Raw genomic sequence first — 21,458 nt, 5'->3', positions numbered from 1 at the left:
TTGACAAGCACAGTAGCTACTGAAGGTTGAAATAAAAATGCTAGCTCAAGCACTTGGATTTAGATTGAACCATGCAGTTCTAAAGTGCATTTCATCTTTCAGTATATGGCTTTTTTAACATAAAATGAATTTTAATGCACTCTATGTACTTGAACAGAGAAAATTTGAGTTAGCTTGCCTGGAGAGTAGCTATAACTTTCTGACTGGGACCTGCTTTGCCATGCTTTGCTTAACATAAATGACAATCAGTCTGTAAGCTGTCAACCTAAATTTTCACTAAATGACTGAGCTCTTTACCAAGCTTCCCAATTTCCAAATAAGCCTCCAAGAAATAATGATTTTCCATGTCAAGGATCCCTTCACCTTCATCCTCAATTTGTAAAGATTCTCGATGAGCGGATGAACTTCATTGTGGAGTTGATGGTTTGGTTGTCAGCATAACTATTAGTTCTGTGTAGTCCTCCAAGGTCTTCTGAGCTTACTTAAATAGGTGGAATGCTAACTTGCTAGACTACAGTTGCATTCATTGAAATAACATTTTATAAATGTTTACTTCTTTTTCTGCCTCACTTCCTATTTTAGTGAACTGTTATAAATGATTGTATTAACTGATTGTTGGGATAAATGGATCAAAACCTACTGAAAGCAATTTCAGTGCCTGTTAGGTCTACCATTTCAGATCAAATCAATGAGAGCAGAGAACTATTCCACATAAACCCCATCACAGAACTGGTAAAAAATAATTTTACTTGAGCCTCAGAGCCTCACTAATTTTCTTGTTCTGTGTAGCAAAGCTGTTTCTGAAGACTTGTCTACCCCATCTAATTCTAGATGATGCTGATCAAAATGGTCAATATGGATTGATTTCAGTAGCTAAGTGGATTTTATTTTATTCAGTAGTTCAGCTTCCATAATGAATAAAGAGGGTTGTTTATAAAGCTTGTAAGAAACTCAAGCAGACCATTAGTTGCCTTCATGTTCCCTAAGGTAAGTAATCAAGTGGAGTATGTATGAAGTAACAGTGGGCCGCCACTCTCCTTAAAGAAAATGATCAAAAAGTTCCAGGTTGGCATCAGGTGATGTTCAGGAGGGTGGGAGGAAAGCAACAGAAAAATCCTTATATGATTTACCATGACACTTTCGCCTGGAACTTAGCAATACTGTTTCTGTACCTGAAGAAAAAGATTCCTTGATTTGTCTTTTGAATGGGCAGAGTATATTACTGTACTAAACTCATAACGTATTCTAAACTCTGCCTACACATGTCACTTTAAAAAAAAAAAAAAAGAGGAACTGCAGAGTAATATTTAGACCACAGTAGCTGAACCGAAGAGGTCATATCCTAGCTGTGTCATTTAATGACTAAGTTAACAACTCAGAGTGGTTTATTACATTCTACTTTGGGGTGATTGCCAAGAGTGGCAGGTACAGTTCAGAACTTTGAGTGGCAGCTTTGAATTAATTCAGTGAAAAAAAAGCATTGAAGTGAGTGTGCTCAGGTTGTAAACCTAGACATAAAAGCTTAAAAATTGTCCTTCAAAACATTATAGCATTTCAGCAGTTGAAAACTGTGTGAATACACAGAACTGTGCAAGCTTGTATTTAACAGCCCACTTGGTAGTTCAACCTATTACTATTGTTAGTGTGATTTAGAATCTGTGGGTGAAATGCTTCAAATACTCAAATCCTGCTGCTTTGGAAAATCAGTTTCGTATCAGCTTAACTCTTCCACAGAAAAGAAAGCATTTGTAATCTTTTTTTTATTCTTATCCTATAATTTACCTATGTGCTCTTAAATTATCAAAAATCAGAATATATATTTGAAGCTGTGTAAGTATATATCCCCCTGTAAGCAAGTTGCAGCTCTTGTGATGGACCTAGATTAACCTTACAAGCAGTTCTCTTCAGTATAAAAAAATAAAGCAACCCCTCAAAAAACAAACAAACAAACAAAAAACCAACCCAAAGCCAAACACAAAAAACCCAAACAAAGCCCCACCAAACAAAAATGTCTTCTGTATCTCAGATACTGTTTTAATTATACTCATAGCATCTGTGAAGATCCTTATTACCATCCTCCCAAGGACTCTCTTAAAAAGGCTCATTTGTACAACAGAAACACTTCATTTGGAGAGGAAGCTAGCAAAAGGAAGTTGATTCACTTCTGATTTCTACAGAAATTCCTGTTCCCTGTTTTTAGCTTTCTCCTGCAGCGTTCTTGTTAAGTTAGAACAAAAGCCTGGAAGGTCTCTTCAAAGAGTTTAGTCATTGACTGCCACATTGGAGGCTCCTATTCCTCAGGCAAATGACTTGTGTTACAAATGGTTCCAGTCAAGCTCTTTGCTTCTCTTACCTAAAAACTGTTTCAGCTGTGTTTGGATCAATGACTTTCCTCCTGTAGTTCCTTGTAATTCATACTTCCTTTTGAAGACGTATTCAAGCAAGTTAGTTTGCAAATATGCCATTTAACTCAAAAAGCAAACTAGTTGAATTGCTAATAAGCTGACTGTCCTATAAACAGCTCTTAATGAGACTGAAAATATTTTGGTCTCTTACATAATTCTGCTTGAGGGTACTTCCTTGCTGGGTTCTTAGCAAAATAGATGCTGTTCCTGTACAACTATAATGTGTGAACCGAGAACGGAATGATTAATGCTTACTAATGATTAAAGCCTACTTTCACAGTACCTTTTCAAAGCTTGTCCTAATTCACCTCTGTTTTACTGTTTTTGAAGTGGTTTGTTTTTAAGATTCAATATTGCACACTATTGAGAAATACTGTAAATTTTTCCTGAGATTCTTGAAGGTTATAACTGTAAACTTGATTATCAAGATGTGTGGTGTGTGTATACAGGCATTGTGGTTGAGTACAGCTTTTTCTTGGGGCAGGGGGGACATATAAGAGGTCTTGCATTTTAATTGTCCATGCACATTTGCAAACAGAGAATAAACAATGTTTTGTGCGGTATACTGCTAAGTTCCTTGTATTATAAGTGATGGAAGGAAGGATTATACTTTTTTTGCTTGTTTATTCAAGCTTGAAGAGTTCTGACTAGCCACCCCAGATGGTATGTGGTGCCTGAGGTTGTCAGGCTACATTTGGACTCCCCTAAGGTGATACAGAATCATAGAATCATTAAGGTTGGAAAGGACCTTTGAGATCATTGAGCCCAACCTGTTAACCTAACTGCCTGGTCCACCTCTAAACCATGTCCCTAAGCACCACATCCACATGATTTTTGAATACTTCCAGCGACTGTGATTGCACCACTTCCCTGGGCAGTCTGTTCCAATGCCTAGGCACTCTCTCCATGAAGAAATTTTCCCTTATATCTAAATCTCCCCTGGCACAACTTGAGCCCATTTCCTCTCATCCTGTTGCTTGCTACCTGGGAGAAGAGACCAATCCCCACATCACTACAACCTCCTTTCAGGTAGTTGTAGAGAGCAATAAGGTCTCCCGTCAGCCTCCTCTTCTCCAGACTAAACAACCCCAGCTCCCTCAGCCGCTCCTCATAAGACTTGTGCTCTAGACCCTTCATCAGCTTTGATACCCTTCTTTGGACACGCTCCAGCACCTCAACATCCTTCTTGTAGTGAGGAGCCCAAAACTGAACACAGTACTCGAGGTGTGGCCTCACCAGTGCCGAGTACAGGGGCACTATCACCTCCCCGGTCCTGCTGGCCATGCTATTCCTGATACAAGCCAGGATGCCATTGGCCCTCTTGGCCACCTGAGCACACTGCTGGCTCATGTTCAGGTGGCTGTCAACCAACACCCCCAGGTCCTTTTCCGCCAGGCAGCTCTTCAGCTACTCTTCCCCAAGCCTGTAGCATTGCATGGGGTTGTTGTGACCCAAGTGCAGGACCCGGCACTGAGCTTTGTTGAATCTCATGCAGTTGGCCCCGGCCCATCGATCCAGCCTGTCCAGATCCCTCTGTAGGGCCTTCCTACCCTCCAGCAGATCAACACTCCCGCCCAACTTGGTGTCATCTGCAAACTCACTGAGGGTGCACTCAATCCCCTCATCGAGATCATTGATAAAGGTACTGAACAGAACCAGCCCCAACACTGAGCCCTGGGGAACAGTATTCGTGTCCAGTCACTAACTGGATTTGACTCCATTCACCACCGCTCTCTGGGCTTGGCCATTCAGCCAGATTTTTTTATACAGCGCAGAGTGTGCTTATCCAAGCCATGAGCAATCAGTTTCTCCAGGAGAATGCTGTGGGAGACAGTGTCAAAGGCCTTACTAAAGTGCAGGTAGACAACATTCACAGCCTTTCCCTCATCCACCAAGCAGGTCGCCTTGTCATAGAAGGAGATCAGGTTAGTCAAGCAGGATCTTCCCTTTGTGAACCCATGCTGACTGGGCCTGATCCCCCGGTTGTCCCGCACATGCCCCATGATGGCACTCAAGATGATCTGCTCCATGACCTTTCCTGGCACCGAGGTCAGGCTGACAGCCTTGTAGTTCCCTGGATCCTCCTTCCGACCCTTCTTGTAAATGGGTGTCACATTAGCTAACTTACGGTTATCTGGGACCTCCCCCGTTAACCAGGACTGCTGGTAAACGATGGAACGTGGCTTGGCGAGCTCCTCCACTGGTTCCCTCAGTATCCTTGGGTGGACCCTGTCTGGCCCCATAGACTTGTGGGCATCTAGGTGGAGTAGCAGGTAGCTAACTGTTACCTCTTGGATTATTGGGCCTTCATTCTGCTTCCCATATCTTTGTATTCATTGCCTATTTAGAACAGCAATTTCTAATCTATTGGCTTGCTGCTCCTGCCTTCATCTTTGAGCTAATTAGAGGGAAATTGGGAGGTTTGGTTTGTGTTTTTTTTTTTCCTTTCTGGTCACCAGAAGAGTGTATACTGCTCCCTTCTAAACTTAGACATGAGACACAACTTCCACTCCAGTGTTTACAAGTGTGATATTTGCACATCAGTGATAGTTGTCCCTGAAGCACCTGTCTACACTGTTCTCAGTGGAATGGCAAAGCAGCTGACCAGTAATGACATCTTCAGTGTCTTGTCCATCAATGAGTTGATGATGAAGGCCTTGCTATGACGTACAGATGGGTTTCAGGCATACAACCCACAGATGATCAGTCAGCTCCTGTACAATGTTCTGGTGAAGAATCAGTCTAGTGTTCTAGGAAAGCATATTAATAGCACCCCTTAAGCACCTTTGAGAGCATTGTGGTATAAATGAGTTACAAATTGACAGTAATGGAGCGCTAAAGAGGGGGCAATCTTCCTTGGAAAGAAGCAGTGTGACCTTTTATATGATAAGCACATAAGATGTCAAGAGCAGCAAATACCAACTAGTTTAAATGCCATTGTGAGTTTGTAGTAAAATGTGTGTTGTTGCCCTCCGTGGCTGTGCAATCGTCTGCCCACTTGCCTGCCTTGTGGTTCTATTGTCCTTAATTTTGAAGGATGATACTTTAATGTGCATTCATAATTTTGGAACTACCAAATGTAGCTATCAGTACAACTGGGTTTGTATTTTTGAGTGCCTAGTGCTTAAGGAGGTCTTACCAGGCACCAGTCCGCTAAACAAGTATTTGGTGTGTTGCAGTAGAATTAGATGTTCAACTGTCATGAACAACAGAAAATGTAATGTGTCCTGTTTCGGTGGTGCCTTGTGCCAGCAGGTAGGTGGCGGGTGTACTGAAAAGAATAGAGAACTTTTGTCCCACTGGATTTTTTTTGCAAAGTTAATCTAGTATAAAAATACGTAGCTTTGCCTATACTAGCATGTATACATGCAGGCTTTTAGACTGTGACAGTCTCATGACCTAAATTTGTGTTTGCTCGAGCCTGAATGAACCAGTTAAGAAATATTTCCAGGGAGAGAGACCTCTACTAAATCATAGCAAAGCTTTGCTTTTAACCATAGCACTAGCAGTGGCAACTTTCCTTTAACTGGGTGGGCGTAGTCCATATTTGACAGTATCAGTGTTGCTGTTCCACACTTGCCTAGTTCAGACATGCAGATATTTTTGGATTGTGTTTTACTTCAAACACTCTATTGGCAAGGGTGTGAAATGGAAGGCAAAGGAGTGTTCATATCCTCACAGCATTAAGCAAAGATAATATTAAGCTGAGATTTTGCATTCTGTTTGCTTAGCAGTGTAGTTCAAAATACACAGATAACGTCATGGCCCCATCAGCTGTCAGACACCGCTAGACGTAAGGGTAGGGATGGTACAAATTAAGCCAGGTGGGTATGTGAACGATCAGGGAGGTCAGTGTTCACTAACTGGTCTCCCCTGTAAATCTCATTTCTCCTATGCATCTGGTAAGCTATTCTGCTGTTTTATTGTGTGCCTTTAGCTTGATGATAGTTGATTCCTGTTGGAATTATGTGATGCAAACTTCTGTTCTCGTCAATATTCAGAGAGACAGCCTTTTACCCTGGGTTACGTGTCTCTTGAGAGTCCTTGTAAAATGCTTCTTGAGATAACTCTGCTCCCCTTTGCCTTAGTCTATCTTTTTGTACAGCAGCTGATGAGGTAGTTGTAACATCAATGCCACCTTCCCAGTCTAGCAGAGCTGGGCTCTCACGTACAATTTAGTTTCTTGGGGGATCTTGTGGAATTTCTGCAATTGTTGTTTTCTTATGCTGGTTTATCTGAAGAAGATATTGTGGAACAGAGATACGTTCTGTATGTTACCCGAAACTCACATCCATAGCATTGATTTGACCTGTAAACTTCTAAAGTAGCACAGAGTTGGATCCCCCACTGATTCAGCACTCACTTAATGACCCTGACAAAAATCATATAAGCTTTCTAATTAGGGCAAGTTTGAACTTGATGAGTACGGGTGTCAATCATCTTAATGCTTTTAACATAGATTCACAAACAGCAGACAAATCATTATTACATACTGTCATAGAAGGCTTTTTAAGGAGCTGGTTGCAAAAGGAATTTGTTCAAGCAGCAAAGAAGTTTAGCAACAACCAAAGGATCCTCCTGTTCCGTGGTGGTGCCGTTTGGTTTCCTGTAGATTCTTCTCATGGTCAGAAAGACTAAGTTTCCCACTAGAGCAGACACTTACAGCTTGGGTCGGTAGCACCCCTCCTTGCAATGCCTGGTGAGGCACCTGCTGGACAAAACCTCCTGAACAAAACCTGGTGAGCTACCTCTCTGAAGCATGGAACAAATAGAACAGGCTGACCTTCACTTCTGGAGTCACCAGAATAAAACTTTGTCCAAGCAAATTTTGATACATTAAAACTTCTTTTGCTCTAGAAATATTTTTCCCAGGAGAGAAATAATGTAGAGTTTTTCCTGAAATTTGCTTGAGAATGACTGGATAGGCTGCTGCTTAGAGCCCTGAACATTTCCATGAGCTCTTTTTATGCACAAGCTAAGAAGAAAGTGTGTGTACTGTACAAAGAAGGAAGAAACTATGGAGAAAAGAGACTATAGATACCTGTTTCACTTTTTGTTATTGTTAACAGAAAATACTTCGGCCATGGAGTAGTACAAACAGATTAGTAAAGATACATCAGCAGTGCACATCTATTACTGCGATGACAGTGATTTGGGAAACCTTTGGTGTGTCATTGTGAGTTTAAAAAAAAAATCCACCCACTTCATCACTACTGAAAAACAACTATTTACAATATTTTAATGCTACCTTATACTACAAGTAACTGTACCTGACATTTCTAGAAAATCTGTATTTTTTTCGTTGTATTTTGGTGCTGCATTGCTCAATTAATTGGTAGGCAGAGTGAGCCAGCAACTACAGTAAGTGTTGTAAAATGGCAGATCTGGTTGTCCAGATTTGTTAGCAACATCTGGATGGAATATGGGAGCTAGAATTACACGGTGCATTTTCTGTAAACTACTTTGTAGTAGTTTTCATACAAACTATTCCAGTAAGCACAAAGGATCTAAGCATTTGTCAGGATGTGCCAATCCTTGATGTGCTGCTTTTTCCACATTCAGGAAGAATTTTAGGAGGAACTTGGTGCTAGTCATCTATTGGGAAGGGAGATATAGGAGATACAGAGAACGTGGGGGGAACCTGGAAGAAATACATTTCTCGTCTCACTGGTTTGGTTTCCTCTAGTTTATAGTTTTGGCAGGGGGTTTGCACTAGGGGCCTGAGTACAGAGCAGCTGTAACCATGCAGCATTTATACGTACTTACGGTTGGGTACCCCTTAATCCTGTTACACCATTGGTTTGGCATTACTGAACTGTGGGGTTAATTTTCACCAATTTAGTTAAAGTTCCAGATGCCGTTTTCTGGTTTTATTATTTACAGATTTTACACTATAATACAGTTACTCCAATAGCTGTAGTGTATTGGTATTGCCTTAATTCAAATGGCTGCCATGTGTTACAGAATGCTGTGCTTCTGCCGAGCAGAGCACAGGGCCATGAATCACTCTTGAATGTTTATCTGAAAAGCAGATTTCCAGCTGACTGTGTAGGTATATAGATGTCCCTCAACAAGAGACAGCTAAGCTATATGGAAGAAGGAAGTTGGAGAGTAAATCCATGCAAAAGCTCTTCACTTCTTACTGTGGTAGCACAGACAGTGTGTAGAAATTATTATCGGGACTGACAAAGGAAGAGGTGCAGTATGATATGAGGAAATGAGTATGTTACTCAGCTCTGGGAGTCCTACTAGGTGTTGGATAGTTCTGGTTTGCTCCTCTTGAATGACACCAGGAGGAAAAGCAATTTTAAATGAATTTCCAGTGGAAATTAAGGGCGGGTATACTTTGACACTGACTTTCTTCCTGTTACTTTGGGGACATTTCTCAAACAAATGTATTTAAATTTTTGTTTGATTTATTATTTTGTTACTTGCTGTCCATAGTTACCTTTGTTTTCTGGCTTATTTTGTATCAAAAAATTAAATCAATAGAAAAGCATTTTACAAATTTATTTCATTTCAGGGAAAATAGAATGTTCTGATCTATAAATATTTATAACTATTTCAGCAAAGAATGGGTTTTTTGCATTTTAACGTTCAAAGCATTTCACTGAAAATACCTATTTACAAGAGATGAAGAGATGTTTAGTTTTTTATTGGTCCCTAGAATTTCAGAAAATTTCTTTTAATGAAGAGAAATTGTTAAAGAAAAATAGTTTAACTGTTCATTGAGTATGTATCTGCTTCTAAGCCCACACGTATTGTAATTTAATATTAACAGCATCCTAGCTGTAGCTGTTGTGAGAATGTATCTATGCAGGGAGCTTTTGGGAAGGATACCGTAAATTTCAGCTGAGACTTGAAGTACGGCTGTGCAAATGGAGGTGCAGGTGCCTACTGCGAGCTTTATCTTCCCAAGGTACAGTGACCAGAGGCTATGGTGACCCAGCTGGGACAGTGACCATTCCTTACCACATGTTGCTGCTGCTCCTCTGCTGGAGGGTACTACTGCCTTGAATGTTCTGGTAAATCATGTGTATAATCACTCTGTAACCCAGTTCTGTCAAAAAGTAAGGGAAAGGTTCTTCAAAAATCCAATGGCCAACACACACAAAAAAAGTCAGAATTGGTTGAGAAAGTGATTACGCAAACAGAAACATTGGCAGCTGTGAGAGAGACTGTTAACTTCTGAGGCTGAAGGGGAGCTGGTTGCTGCCATGGTTACACCATTGCTGAATTGCAGGCGGAGTAGCAGGCATTCCTCCAGCTTGAAGTTACTTTACTCTAAAGAACGTTAACATTGCCTCATTCTTATGTCTTATTTTTCAGCACTTGGTAATATCTTGGGTTTTAATATTTTTGAAATATTTTTGCTTGTTTGCTTTGTTTGCAAGGTATCTCTGTGGGCACACAGAGGCCTACTCATTTTCATTCAACCACTGGTTATAATCTTGTTTTGTTAGGATTTCCCAGAACCTGGGCACTGTGATGGTTCAACTTGGGGCCTTGATATACACACTCCAGATACATACCTGCAGGCGCTGGGTTCTCTTGCTGGTGATCTGTGGGGGTTTTTTTTAAGAGCTCAGAGCTGCTGCTACCTCTCCCAAACTTGTCAGATCCATAATTTATTACTTCAGTCTCCAGCCTTGCAAGCACAGATCGGTCACAGTCCGATTTAGAAATTACCTACTTCGTTACTCAAAGAGCATTAGACTTAGTACAGGCAAACCGTTCCTTCTAAAATCCTCTTAATTTCCAGGAACTCTTTGGCTTCTGGTCAGCCCTTTCAGAGGCTGAGGGATATTGGGGAGCAGAAAAAGTCCACTACCTGGACAGAGAAATACTTAAATGTGATGTGAATCAATTTATAGAAGATAAAAGGAACACGGAAGATATTTTCCCCTTGTTTTTCTCTGTGATCTCAGCCCTTTTTCTTGACCAAATTCTTAGTTCTTTTGAGAAAAAACAGCTGTCCTATTTTGGCTGTTACCCAGGAGGTGGAAGCTGCCTGTCCCGGTTATTACTGAAAGCCAAGTGGGGAGGTTTAGAACCTGATGGTAATTTGGAGGAGGCAGATGAAAACCTTTCTCTGAAGTTTGAGAACACAGTGTTGGAGGAAGTTGGTAACTCATGGGCTCTTTTCATAAGCTCTTTTTTGAATAAAGCATCCTTTGGTATCCCTGAAACCAAGAGCACTGAGTTGAAGGAGATCAGAGCACTGATGCATTTAGGTCCTTTGTTCTTTAAGGAGTTGAATTTGACCCTGAAAAAAAAAGAGGGGCATTGGGAGGACACAGTAACAGGTTCCCAAATTGTAAAATTGTGTTAAAGACGATGGGCATCAATTTGCTATGTCTGTTTATGTAGGACAGGGGGAAAAGGCTCTTTTGCTGAGTGAAAGACCTAGGTTGAAAACTTGGGTGGCTAGGGGGAACAACCCAAAATGTAGAAGTAGTAAAAAGAAAAAAAAACAACTCAAACCTGGAGCAGCTTCCCTGTGGATGTTGTGGACTCCATTTCAATGGAGCTTTGTCAGAATGGACTAGACGAGCATCTCGCAGGGACAGCATAGGGATGCATCGTTTTGCAATGCAAGGGATTAGGCTAGGCTGGGTCTTGAGGTTCCTTCCAGCACACATTTTCATGGTTTCTGTGATGCATGATCACAAAGTGAAAATATTAACAAGCTGAGAAAGTACTTAATGTATTTTTAAAAGAACTTTTTTTTCTCTAAACTTAAAGAAATGGGGCGTTTGCTTGTTTTTAAATTTGTCAAGTGTGTGACACAATGCTGTACTTGCTAAGCTGCTTTCAAGTTCTGACTTACTCTGTTCTGGATCTCACAGGTGAGATCAAGTTTATCTGAATGCTCTGGTTTGCTAAATTTATGCTAACCTAGTAAAAGCAGCAGTCCAAACTGCAAAATCACAATAATTTTACCAGAATATTTTAATTTATTTTTTATTTTTCTATTTAAAGGTTCATGGTTCATTTGGCTTTTCTTTGGCCCTTTTTCTCAGTTCGTAAAGGGAGATTAGACACTGGACTGATTTGGATGTGCCTTGATGTTAGTGCCCTTTTTTAAAATTCATTTTTGAGTGTTACATATAAAAGGTTTAACTAAAAGATTAAGTGGATTTTTCTGTTTGCAAGTAACTATCTGTTTTCATGCCATAACCTTGTGACCCTTCTCCTTAAAAGAAAATGTTATTTTGTGAAATATTAAAAGATTCAACTATACATAGGAAGCATAATATTACATTACCATAGCTTACACGAGACCTGCTACTGTCAGTGCTGGTAATATAGCATTTTTGTGGCATGAAACTTTCAAGTCAGATGCTAATTCATGACTAGGCAGTCACTCGTCTAGTATTCTGTACCAGAAAGCAGTCAAGCATTTCGTTACATACAAAGATTTTTCAGGGGGATCCTATTTTCTACCTTAAAAGAAGTTTAGTTTTATCTTTCAGAAGGTGCTGCAATGTGCTTGTGCAACTGTCTTATACTCACTTTGCTTTGGTGTCAGAGAATACAGATTCTGTCATCTGCTCCTTTATATGTTAGCAGGAGACCTCTTTTAATGTCTCAAGTTATTTTTTTAAAAGATGAGGAATGTGCTTACACTTTTTTTCTGAATGTTTCCCTTTAACCAAAGTCATTCATACCAAAAGTTAAGACTGCGGCTTGTTCATGGGAAAGCTGATAGGAAAAGGTCAGTATCTATTTTACCTTTTAATGGACAAGATAATCAGATGAAGTCTGAAGATGCGATGTGTGGCTTGCAAGTCTTGCCTTCAGATGCAGTAGAAAGAAAAGAGGAGAGGAAAGCTTTTTCTAGAACTTACCTGTTCACTGGTGTCACTTCATATCATTTCCTCTTTTTAAGAGGACTAGAAAATAGGTGAGAGAGAGTTCAGAGGGTTGCATTGTAACGGCCCTGCTCTAATGCATTGACCAGACAGAGGAGGGAGCAGGAGTTGTGGCTCACCTTACCACACTGGAAGCTGACAGCCAGGTTTCAGAGGTCACCTGTGAGTTAGAACTGCCTTCTGAGCAACTTGGTCAGGCTGTTTTCCAAGCTGATCTGTCTCTTTTCCAGCTGTTTAGTGTGCCACCTTTTTTTTTTTTTTAACAGTGCACATAAGCACACATGAACATAATTATTCTTCCTGGAACCATTCTGGATGGTGAACAACTGTTCCAATCTGTGGTTTCTTGGGATATTTTTAGTTTTTTAATGCTCCGAGGTTTGCTTATGTATAAATGATAAAGTGCTAAACTGAACCCAGTTATGGTGAATCTCTGTGGAAATACTGCAGAGATTTATTTTTTGTCTTGCATTTGTTTTGTGCTGCTGCTATACTGAACGATTGCTTCTGAAACATAAAGACCTTTTGGATGGGTTTTAGGAACTAATATTTGGTAGTAGGGAGAGATCTTCAGTTATTTATCAGACCTCTGGATAGAATGATCAGTTCAAAATACAGATTGTTTTGTTATCAGACACTGATAGATTAGGAAAGCATTGAGGTGTGTACATTACTGTTTCTTGTGTGTTTTTTTCGCTCTTTCACTCCTTTTTCCTTTGTCAGATAGTCTTATATCTAGCATTTCATACTGGTAGTGAGTGGTCTTGGAAGTACTAAAAAATCTGAAGTAGGATGATTTGCTTTTGAGTTGCTTTTGAGAGGCAGATGGATGGGCTGCCACAAAAATATGGGGGAGGATGACATCTTAGAGCCAAAGGTGCTCCTAAGTGTTTTTGGTAGAGAAATTATTTGTCTGCTGTCTGTGCCTTGGAGAAGGGATGCGATCACTGAGCTCCGTGCATTGGTGCATTGATGAAATGTAAATGATCGTTCCTTCCTATTCCTTAAAGTGATTTCGCTGAACAGTACTGAGTATTTGGGCTGTAAAAAGATGCAACAACTGGGGTTTACATTTTTGTTTAACTACTGGAATTTGTCCTGCTCAAATTATCATCAGTGGCAGTAGTGCATAGAATCTCACGTCCTCCTATGTAAAATACACATACATGAATTTATGTAGAAAGGGTTTGGGGATTCTAGTAGATTCTGTATTTATGCAGAAAGGACTTAAGTTCTGAAGAGTTCTTGGAGATCACTCTGGAAAGTCTAATGATGGAAGAGTGGTTTGGAGTGTTATGACAGCAAGGGAAGACACTTGAGACAAAATCCAGACTATCTACAAAATGAAACAAAACAAAAAGCATCTGTAGCTTCCTGTTTCTGTAGACAAATGCTGTCAAATTCAGTGAAGTTTCTGAAATAGAACTGAAATGAAAAATAGCTCATTCTTGAAGCTCTGGGCAGCTGCACAACAGGATAAAAACATCTAGCAGATCTATGTGGAGACTTGAAAAAAAACACAACACGGTATTGCACGCTTTAGAATCTTCAGAAAGGAGAAGTTATGTACTAAGAAAATCCTGCTTTCATTTAAGTAGTTATTCTAAGCTGTTAGTTACCAGCCAGTCTAAATGGTCTAATAAAAAGGTGTCGTGAGAGAAAAATCATTTTCTGTCAGTAGTAAATATGTTGGCAATATACCCAGTAAATGTATTGTTTTCCTATGCACCATTTTGACATACCTCACATAAAGTATCAACCTTTAAGTATGTGTACACGAGTTTTTGGAAAATGAATTTCTAATATACCAAGAAAAATACATGTTTTAGATAGTTTCTAGCTTGGTGATGCTAATGAGACTTCATATAGAAATGCATTTGAATACTGTCCTGGTTTCAGCTGGGATAGAGTTGATTTTTTCTTCCGAGTAGCTGGTATAGTGCTGTGTTTTGGATTTAGTATGAGAATAATGTTGATAACACACTGATGTTTTAGTAGTAAGTAGTGCTTACACCAGTCAAGGACTTTTTAGCTTCCCATGCTCTGCCCGGTGCACAAGCAGCTGGGAGGGGGCACAGCCAGGACGGCTGACCCAAACTGGCCAAAGGGCTATTCCATACCATATGACGTCATGCCCAGTATATAAACTGGAGGGAGTTGGCCGGAAGGCAGTGATCGCTGCTCGGGAACGGGCTGGGCATCAGTCGGCGGGTGGTGAGCAATTGTATCATGTATCACTTGCTTTGTTGTTTAGTAGTAGTAGTAGTAGTAGTAGTAGTAGTCCTCTTCCACCTCCTCCTCCTCTATTTCATTTTACTTCAATTATTAAATTGTTCTTATCTCAACCCACGAGTTTTCTGACTTTCACCCTTCCAATTCTCTCCCCCATCCGACTGGGGTGGGGGGAGTGAGTGAGTGGCTGTGTGATGCTTAGTTGCTGGCTGGGGTTAAACCACGACAAATACGTATAATTCTACTGAACTAATTTCATTTTTTTTAATGGAAAGTTGAGCGTATTAAAGCATTAAATTGAAATTTCTAAGCAATAATGCCATTACTGCTTTTTCAGATACTTTAGTAGGAACTTGCAAGTGACTTGACACCATGGTAGCTCTTTCCTTGAAGATCTGTGTCCGCCAATGCAATGTAGTGAAGACGATGCAGTTTGAGCCATCCACTGCAGTGTATGATGCCTGTAGAGTTATTCGTGAACGAGTGCCAGAGGCTCAAACAGGGCAAGGTGAGTCCCTATATTTGTCCTTAGTCAATTCATTGGCTGAACTGAAAATAAACAGAGACCTATTGGTTTTTTACACTGTTCTGTTTCTCCATTTGTCTTTCAGGTTGGAGGGTTTGGTTTTTTTTATTTAAATCATAAGGCTTTGAAATGAAAAGCACAAAGTGCAAACAGATTTTTAAGCGACAGAAGGTAGTTGCATTCTTCTTCTTCCTTCTGTCCTGACAGAGGTTTTTCCACAAAGGACACCTTTTTGTGGAACTTTGACTTCTTAAATAAATTGCTTGTTTGCCTGAAAGATGATTTTTCCCTGCTTGGAGAGCAATTTTTGTGGTACCGTCTTTTTAAAACAACGTTTGTGGCAATGCTTTCTAGGAGAATCTGGGCAGACTTGTTTTGTGCCTCAGCAAACGAAGGGACCACATGAATTGCAAAAGAATGACTGGGCAGCTCCAAAATGTGCAAAGAGAAATATTTGAAACTGGTTAATAAGTAAAAGCATCACCATGCTTTGTATACCATATTCAGAATGCTGCTATGTGTTAGCCAAATTTAACTGTCTCTGTTCCTGTTGAACAGATTGGATGAAGGCAGACTGTGAAATATGTCTTCACTTGGACAAAAGCTCTGGTTTAAACTTGTAGTCAAAGTTGTCAAAAATTCAGGTTCTTCAGAATCCTTTGGTGCTCTACTGGATATAATGCCACTGGAATGTAATTCTTAAAGCAGATTGTTTATTTGGTTTTATGCACAGCTCTCAGCCTTTAGAGCTGTTTTGAAAATCTTGTCTGAACCGCTAGAAAAACTTACCAGTAATGGACAATATTACTATTACTTAGAAATGCTTCTCCATGGCAGCAGTCCTTCGGAAGTCTAGTTATATAGCTTCAATTTTTCAGATACAAGCTGTGCATTTTTACCATACTGATCTCTCAAGGCAGTTATTCTGAACAGCTGTTGAATTCAGAGAAGTTGAGCAATAAATATCCCTGAACATCGTGAACCTCATAGAAAAACCTAGGAACTCTCTTCAGATTATACAATAGGGCTTTTGCTTTATATGTGACTGCAGTGCAATTACAAATTTCCACCAACTTTATGACGTTGAGTGATGAACAGAAATAAGGTTACTAACATATCCTTTCCCCTTCTCTGTGGCTGTTAAAATACGTGTTTGCCTGTTAGTTCAGAAGACTCATAGAGGTGCAGTACTGACTGATCAGACTAGTTCCTGCACAACAGAAAATGTCATTGTCCTGCATTATGACTGTCAGCTGTGCGCATTTCTCATCTCCAACAAACTTGCATGCTCGCACAAAAGTGGCTGTGATGTTAACATGCAAGTTGCACAGCTACTACTCTTTCATTACTAGGGTGCATCCCCCAGAAATTAGTATTAGAGCAGTCTGTGCTTCCTTGGTAATTCCGTGCTCTGCGCAAGGCGCTTTGTGTGCTTCTAAAGGTCACAACCTATTTATAGGCACAAATTCTAAAATTTTACATAACTGATTCTGTACTGAATTTGTGTCATAAACATCTCTGTACGTACGGATCACTTGGCTTTTCAGTGGAATATTTAATTAAGATCGGCAGGAAAAGTTGTTCTTACTCAGTTCTTTTTGGAAGGATTCTTCCTTCGAAATTGCGTATCTGTAAGTCAGTTACACTTCTATTACGTGCAAGCTCTTTTATATACTTGCATGAGTAACACTGTGTTTAATATAAATGCTCTTAAATATAAATTGTTGCTATGCATGACATTTAAAGATGAAACATTGTCCAAAAATTGTAGCTATTTTTACGGACTGTCTAATCAGAGGGTCCCAACACATGGCTGAAAGTAAACAAGGTACCATCCCTGCACTGAGCTGTTTGTAACAGGCTGTGTGCATGCGGCTGGCCAGCTTGTATGAAAAAAGCTGTTAGCTTAAACTGTAGAATTCCAAATAGAGCAGGCTCAGCTGATGAACAGTAGTTTACACTGTTTGTGATAGTGAAGTGTACTGTGTATCAATTCTTCATGCAAATGTTTATCAAGAAGAGGTGCTTTGGATGGGCCTTAAGTTGACAGTCATGGTCCTTCATTTTGTATACTTGGAGTTTAGTCTTTGAAGCCTAAGCCTGGGTTTGTTCTTCTAGGACAATGAGAATTTTATCATTTACGTGTGATTCTGAAAGAATCAGTTGGCATGTGTTTAGCCTGGAATAGATGCAAGTTTTTCCTGAGATTTGTTATTATGGATGTAATTTTAGAAGCCTTGTATTTTTTTAAGTGCCTAAACCTGAAACATCTACCAAAAAGATGCCAAAGTTTAGCATAAACTGAATATGTGAGGGGTTGAAAACAAACTATATGTTTTTTTTTAAATAGAACTACTGCTTGAAATAGTATACTATGGTTAAGCCCAAACTGCTTGTAGTTTTGGTTAATTAGTTCCAAAGCAGGACCTATGAGCATTTACAAAAGGTCACCTTGAAGAGAATTAATTACAAATATAATACAAATTACACAGTAGATGTGACATGTTCTTGCTTAGGGAAGCTTTTGTTCAAGTCTTCTATAAAGTCTCATCTACCCTGCTATCTGCTGCTAAGCTAAATAGTTTCTGAAGCACAGAAAAAAATTTCTATCCAAGTTCTTTAAGAATGGAAGGTAAGTGTAATGGAAGTTTAACCCTGAAGCTGAATAACCTTGAGTAAAACCATGTTGGCTTTATTAGCTTTGATGTTTTTCAACGAGTCTCTGTCTCTTCTGTTCCACAGCCTCTGACTATGGATTGTTCTTGTCAGATGAAGATCCGCGAAAAGGTATATGGCTGGAAGCTGGAAGAACGCTGGATTATTACATGCTGAGAAATGGGGTATGGTGCAAGTTTGTTGCTTCTTTCATCAACATGTTTTTAGAAAACTTGTTTCCCAAGTAGTAGGAAGAATGTTTATTTGGAGGGGTAGGAAGATCTTGAGTCTGTTCCTGAAATTGGCCTACTTCTCTTCCTTGCTGTGCCTCGGTAGTTAGTTTTTTCCTGTGTCTGGTTGTGACTGTGAGCTACTGTGGCCAATGGTGTCTTCACAGAATGATTAACAGAAAGATAAAAAATAAGTTTTGTAATAAGCTTTATATTTGAGGTGACCTTGCATTATAGTGTAGGTTTCTTGTATACTAAAGATGATGAGGTCATACTTGCTTACATTATCACCCACTTGCTTACAATCAAAAGGCATTGCTATCCTTTTTAAATGCTAAACTAGTTTTTGCAGAACAAAGGTACTTGGTCTATCCTGCCCTGTCTAGGTTTTGGTCTTGCAGCTAGGACAAGTTCTTAAAAAAAGACATTGGCAGAACTAAAAGTAGTCACTTCTCAAGTTTGTTGCATGAATTAAGTTTGCCTATACTATAACAAAGGAAAAATCCAGGTTGGGGGGTGGGGAGGGAATCCTGTTTTAGATATCTAAGTTAGTGGGTTGGCTTGTGGTGGCTTCCAAAAGCATTTAGAAACAGTGTTGTTTACTTTCTAGGATATATTGGAATACAAAAAGAAACAGAGACCTCAGAAAATACGTATGTTGGATGGTTCAGTGAAAACAGTCATGGTCGATGATTCTAAAACAGTTGGTGAATTGCTGGTTACCATTTGCAGCAGGATAGGTAAGATTTTGGGACCCACATACTGAAGAATTTGTTTTTCTGCCATGTTTGCATCTTGATTTTTAGGATGTTGTGTATTACTGGCTAGAAATGGGCACATATGTTAAAAAAATATTTAAATCTGTTATTGGTTAATATTTATCAAACACTTTTTTGAAATCTGTTGTCCAGGTTTTATGAAAGCCAGTAGAGAGTTAGCTATATCCTTAAGCTTCAGCATTTAGCTGTTAAAGGCACAAAGTTATCTGACAGTACAGTTATAAATTTTTTTTTAATTATATGTTACTTTTTACACACGCTTTCCTGCGACGTGGTACAGAGTTAAAACTAAATTTATACTTAATGGGATAAAAGATAAATACTGTTAACCTTGAAATATACCTAAATGTACGGCTCTATGTTGTTATGATTAAGAGTTGATCACAGTACCGTATCATTTGTGAAACAACCTATGGAAACCATCCAGAGCAGCTGGTCCAAAATGTGTCTTATTGGTTATAGTCTGTCTTTGTATTTATCTAAATAGAGACATTTTGGAAAACGAATTCATATTTAACTCTAAACATGCATCCAGCATGGATTAGTTTAAATAATCTTAAACCCTTGCTTAATTCTCATTTAGAATTACAGTGGCCTTAATTTGATTTAAATTAATTTACTTAGAAAGTGAATTAAGCTAAATTTAAATTAATCCGTTTCAATTTTGTTTGAGTGTTTCCGTGCTGTTTTCTAATGTGCTGTAACTAATTTACTTGAAAAATTAGTTTGACTTATTTTCATGAATGTGGTCATGTGGTTGAGCATTTAATTTGCTTTCCTGTATAACATAAACATGCTTTACCAAACAGTGGAAAAAACCAAGCAGAACAAAGAAATGAGGGCAACTTAGCACATATGCTAAATGTTGTGAACTGATTTTTTGATTCAGTTTCATGTAAAATTCATAGGAAGAATTGAGTTTTAAAACTCTAAAAAAAAAAAAAAAATCATATATTTCACATCATTTCTGTTCCTCAGTCTGCTCTGCCACATTTCTTCTACACATCGTGGGCAAGCTGAAATTACTCAGTTCTCAAGAAGCAATTGTAGGCATCCATGAAAGTAAATTTACTATGGGGTGTCTCCATTCTGGAATTTACTGCTATTTTAAATTCCATCATGTTTTTAAACTGGCAGTTTTTCTGGGTAGATAACAAAAAAACCTTAGTGTCTTTCTGAAAGCGGCAAATGCAGCATATGACAAAGGAATATGCCGGATATTGGAGAGATGTCTTGAATGAGGAAGCTGTAGATTATTCTTGGGATCTCCTTCCCCATACACTGTTTAGCATTTCATCTAGAATATCTTTACTATACTTGAAATTAACCACTGGTGTTTTAATATATGGAAAAGAATATTTCACCAGTACTAAAATGTATTAAATTTTTATTGTTACAAACACTGGATTTATTTATAATTCCAGGAATAACAAATTATGAGGAATATTCCTTAATCCAGGAGAGCATCGAAGAGAAGAAAGAGGAGAGTACAGGAACGCTTAAGAAAGATAGAACATTGTTGCGTGATGAAAGAAAAATGGAAAAACTGAAGGCAAAGCTTCATACAGATGATGATTGTGAGTAGTGTATTCCACTATTCCAGGATAATTCTTCAATTAATATCTTTCCACAGTATATATGCATTTTTAGATTCTTCAGTGTGTCTCAGTTGATCCTTGCTTGTATTTTGCATCTGTTTATATATAATGTCATCTACTACTGAGTGTTTTTAAAATTACCTAGAGGCAACAACTTGTCCATTTACTTAAGAGAGTTAGCAAATCTTTTGGAGTGCTTTTTGTTACTTTTTTGGTAGAGGAGTTGTAACTTAAGTGTGAAGGGCCATTTCCGTAATGACCATTTTCTCCTCTTCAATGAAGTTGGATATTTAAATATTGATGCCTACTGAAAGCCATCAAAAGGTAGTTTTGTCTTTGAAGGTATAAATTTTAAGTTTAAATGGAGTTTGCCAAAGAACTAAGACAGTATTTGATTTGTTTTATGTGTAAAGTAATGAGAACCATTTTTTCTGTTTTACATTAAGGCACTAAGATTAACTGTGACTGGCAGGAAGATGTTTTAAAATTGTATTCAGGGATAAGAAAAGTTAACAGAACAATTGGTTTTAGGGGGAAAATGTGGTAAACTTTTAAGTAATTTTGCAATGAAGCTTTGAAGATCTAAATTTAATATTAAAACTTTACTATAGTTGTTTCTTCAACAATATTAATAGTGTTTTGTGCTGTAGTAAATTCTCATTTCTCAGCAGTGTTGTTCTTCAATTCTCACTTGTAGCAACCTTCAATACTGATGACTAGAAACAGAAATGAAAGCAACATTTTTTGCGGAGTTTCCCTCTCCAGTGGAAATGCCAATGATCATGTGATTTTCACAACAGCTATTAACACTGGCAACACTGTGTATTTAACAATGTGCGTGTCTGTGGTTCTATTACAGTAAATTGGCTAGATCACAGCCGAACTTTTAGAGAACAAGGAGTCGATGAAAATGAAACACTACTGTTGAGACGGAAGTTCTTTTATTCAGACCAGAACGTAGATTCAAGAGATCCTGTTCAACTTAACTTGCTTTATGTTCAGGTACAGTATGTGGACCAGAAGTACGGGTTCCACCTTGTCTAAGGAAACCTGTGTAGGTTAATTAGAAAAATTTTGTTACTGAAATACTCCATCTTCTAGAATTCCAGTTCTGGATGTGCTTTGATTTGACTTTACTGACTCTTTAATCAAATACTT

General features: G+C 38.8%; 1 protein-coding gene across 10 annotated transcripts in view; it reads left to right on the top strand.

Annotated features, from left to right (window-relative positions):
- Positions 1–21,458, top strand: part of TLN2 (talin 2) — a 218,182-nt gene that overhangs the window by 76,238 nt on the left and 120,486 nt on the right. For all 10 annotated transcript variants that reach the window (XR_015701295.1, XR_015701294.1, XM_087743609.1 and 7 more), the window contains 5 exons: positions 14,850–15,020; positions 17,781–17,878; positions 18,534–18,663; positions 20,127–20,279; positions 21,160–21,302. Coding sequence is in view for 8 of the 10 variants with exons in the window: in XM_087743609.1 (XP_087599735.1) it covers positions 14,885–15,020; positions 17,781–17,878; positions 18,534–18,663; positions 20,127–20,279; positions 21,160–21,302 (660 nt within the window). In the remaining 2 variants the exon portion in view is untranslated. The remainder of the gene's footprint in view (positions 1–14,849; positions 15,021–17,780; positions 17,879–18,533; positions 18,664–20,126; positions 20,280–21,159; positions 21,303–21,458) is intronic.

This window comes from Nipponia nippon, unplaced genomic scaffold (assembly GCF_047370975.1).
Source record: "Nipponia nippon isolate SJK-2023a ecotype South Korea unplaced genomic scaffold, ASM4737097v1 scaffold_9, whole genome shotgun sequence".
Classification (NCBI taxonomy): Eukaryota; Metazoa; Chordata; class Aves; order Pelecaniformes; family Threskiornithidae; genus Nipponia; species Nipponia nippon.
Note: the sequence above shows the minus strand (reverse complement) of the source record. Positions and strands in the feature narration are given on the sequence as shown.